General features: G+C 41.5%; 1 protein-coding gene across 1 annotated transcript; it reads left to right on the top strand.

The window, feature by feature from the left end:
• The first annotated feature begins 1665 nt into the window (after positions 1-1665).
• On the top strand, positions 1666-3518 carry KCNE2 (potassium voltage-gated channel subfamily E regulatory subunit 2). Its single transcript, XM_032276958.1, has one exon. The coding sequence runs from the start codon at positions 2613-2615 to the stop codon at positions 2982-2984; it is 372 nt and encodes a 123-aa protein (XP_032132849.1). The 5' UTR covers positions 1666-2612; the 3' UTR covers positions 2985-3518.

The following is a 3518-nucleotide window of genomic DNA, read 5'->3' as shown; positions in this document are numbered from 1 at the left end:
TTTGTTTAGTTTCCTTCCAACCCACCTGTGTGGCCAGGAGAGGGAGACAACGATCTTAGAGCTCTCTAAGTAACAGAACTTAAAATATCAGACGGAGAAGAATATATTACCTTGGTGATGGTAATTCTCAGTGAGGAAAATCCTGGGGAGGTATGCTCTGTGGGAGAAATGCCTGCAAGTTTGTTTAATAGGTTTATTTATTCGGTTTATTGAAGTTCCTTTCCCAGACAGGAGATCTGAAACTTCTCTTTTCGCGAAGGAAAGAAAAGTCTTGTGCTAAAGAGACGGGAACGTCTTTAGAACAGCAGCAGGCAAACCCACGCTGGGTTGCTGGAGCTTTTACTAATTGCTAGTCACGGTTTACCGCCTGTCTGTGCTCCTTCCACCCATCTAGGAACCGTGTTCAGCTCCATTTTCTGAGCTCCCTTATCTTTCTATCCATACCTGCTACAACTCTTTGCGCATTGCATTGCATTGGTTTGGTTTCTCCCATTTAGCCGAGCCTCTCACAGAGTTCCTGCCATCTCTGCAGTTTCATCGCCTAGCATAGTACCTGGCACTATGAATTAACATGAATCAAATGTCCACTGAGTGCCTTCTATGTGTCAGACATCTGCTATAGCGAGCTAGACAAAGTTGGCAGACATGACAGCCGAGTGGAAAAGATGAGACCCTAAACCACCTCAACCAATCATCAAACAATAAACACACACACACACACTATATGTTATATACATGTATGTATATAAAAATCTTTTGCCTTGCAATCATTCACCTTGATGTTATGTCTAAAGCCCCACAATTCTCTAAAAACAGAGATGTATAAAAAAGCGCACCTATATAATTCTCTAAAAACAGAGAATATAAATGAGTCATTTATATTTCATTTGACTGACATTTGTTGAGTGCTTGTTATAAATATGGCATTATTCTAGCTGGCGTGAGGTTGCCAATTTTTTTAAAAAAAACAAAAGTAATATAAAGATATGCGCACACATTTAGTTACTGCATATATGAAGCATGCTTTTGAAGCATAAGGTGCTGTTGGAGAAAAATGGTGGTGGTGTTGGGAAATGATTTAGAGAAGAGCCAGGGAAGTCTTCTCAGAAGTGACAAGGAGGCTGGAACCTAAAGAATGAGGAGGTGGAAGGTGGTAGAGAAAGGCAAAGCTATTCTGGGTTGAGAGAACAGAATGTGCTGATGTCCTGAAGCAAGAGAGCTTACGACACGGAGACAAGATGTCAGGTGTGACCGAGCTGTCCTGAGCAAAAGGTAACTGAGGAGGTGGTCAGGAGCCTGCTCAGCCAACGGGGTAAATACTGTTAAAGAATTAGGACTTGATGTTAAGAACAACTCACCATCATTTTAGAAGCAAACAAATGGCACTATAATTTCCCCTTTCAAAAGGGCGCATTGGCCGGGCACGGTGGCTCACGCCTCTCATCCCAGCACTTTGGGAGGCTAAGGCGGGTGGATCACCTGAGGTCAGGAATTTGAGACCAGCCTGGCCAATATGGTGAAATGCCATCTCTACTAAAAATAAAAAAAAATGAGCCGGGCGTGGTGGCACATGCCTGTAATCCCTGCTTGAACCCGGGAGGCGGAGGTTGCAGTGAGCAGAGATTGTGCCACTGCACTCCATCCTGGGTGACAGAGTGAGATTGTCTCAAAAAAAAAAAAAACCCAACAAAAACAGTGGGGCACATTGATGGCTATTCAAGGCAGAGAGCGACACATACAACCCCCAAGAGATGGCCCTGGGGAGGGCTATGTTGTATTACGTTGTTGAGATTGTATTATCCAGGTGAGAGATGCTGGCAGCTGGGCAGTGCCAGTGGGGATGAAAATGTGAGATGGATTTGAGAAATAGGAATAATCTCTCAGATTATTTCTTGGCGTCACTTACTTAAAACGTTTCTTTCAAATGTGGATGTACACATCCCTCCCTTTAGGATACCTGGGACAATGTGTCACCTAGACATAGGGGATGGAACAAATTGGACAGTCTGTCAATGCCCTTTGCCATCTTTTCCCTTGATGTTATGTCAAATGCCCCACAATTCTCTTAAAACAGAGGACATAAATGAGTCATTGCTTCATTCAACTGACGTTTGTTGAGTGCTTGTTATGAATGTGGCATCATTCTAGGTCTTGTGAGGGTATTCATTTTTTAAAAAAACAAAAGTAATGCAAGATTACTGATGAAAATGTGGAATATGAGAAAAGCATAAAGAAGGAAAGATGTATCTTTAAGTACACCACCCACTATTAACATTTTGATCTAGTATTTCTAATGTGTTCTCCATTTTCATATATATGTATACATTTATATGCAATATAGATATCAAAATATATATATAATTGTCTGCCATTAAAATTTTTATTGTACAATAATCATGCATTGTAAATCAGTGAATAAAATGTATATGGTCAGTATAGAGACTAACAAAATATGCATTCAATCACCAGCCAGGTTAGGAAGAAATACTATTACTTCTCCCCCTGCAGCTCCCTACCTCCCTCCCTCCCCTTACGTAGCCAAATCCAGAAAAGACCTGTTTTCCTAACCTTGTTCGCCTGTTTTATTATTTAAACTGCAGCAGGAGGGAAACATGCCTATTTTATCCAATTTCACACGGACGCTGGAAGGCGTCTTCCAAAGGATTTTTATTACTTATATGGACGACTGGCGCAGGAACATGACAGCTGAGCAAGAGGCCCTCCAAGCCAAAGTGGATGCTGAGAACTTCAACTACGTCATCTTGTACCTCATGGTGATGATCGGAATGTTCTCTTTCATCATCGTGGCCATCCTGGTGAGCACCGTGAAGTCCAAGAGACAGGAACACTCCAACGACCCCTACCACCAGTACATCGTAGAGGACTGGCAGGAAAAGTACAAGAGCCAAATCTTGAATCTAGAAGAATCAAAGGCCACCATCCATGAGAATATTGGTGCAGCCGGGTTCCAAATGTCCCCCTGATAAGGGAGAAAGGTACCAGGCCAACACCTGACATCCAGACATGAGATGCCAGTGCCACCAGGCAAATCCAAATCGTCATTGCTTAGAAGAAAGTGAGTTCCTGACTCTCTGTTGAGAATTTTCATGGAGATTATGTGGTTGGCCAATGAAGATAGATGACATTTCAGTCTCAGTGATTTATGCTTGCTTGTTGGAGCAGCATTTTGTGCTGAAGACCTCTTTTACTTTCTGGGCAACTAAATGTCATTTTAATCAATTCAATGGTAAAAATAAAACCAAATTTGAAGTAAAGTGTCTGGGCAGTGGCCGTGGGACAGAAAGGAGAGATTTACAAAGCACTGAATCTTCTTTCTCATGAAACATCATTTGTGTGTGACAAATTCCATTTATAAATAACCCAGATATATTATGTAGAAGCTGAGGTTCAAAAGCTACCACTTACATATGAGATTGACATAGGGTCATTTATCTATAATATTAATTTATGAGTGTTGAGTCTCAAGAGATGAATAAATGAACCATAAGGTTACTTTA

Source organism: Sapajus apella, unplaced genomic scaffold (assembly GCF_009761245.1).
Source record: "Sapajus apella isolate SASKATOON/1434 unplaced genomic scaffold, GSC_monkey_1.0 scaffold8, whole genome shotgun sequence".
Lineage (NCBI taxonomy): Eukaryota > Metazoa > Chordata > Mammalia > Primates > Cebidae > Sapajus > Sapajus apella.
Note: the sequence above shows the minus strand (reverse complement) of the source record. Positions and strands in the feature narration are given on the sequence as shown.

Coding starts and splice junctions, on each gene's coding strand:
- KCNE2 (XM_032276958.1), top strand. CDS start 2,613: ATGCCTATTTTATCCAATTTCACACGGACGCTGGAAGGCGTCTTCCAA.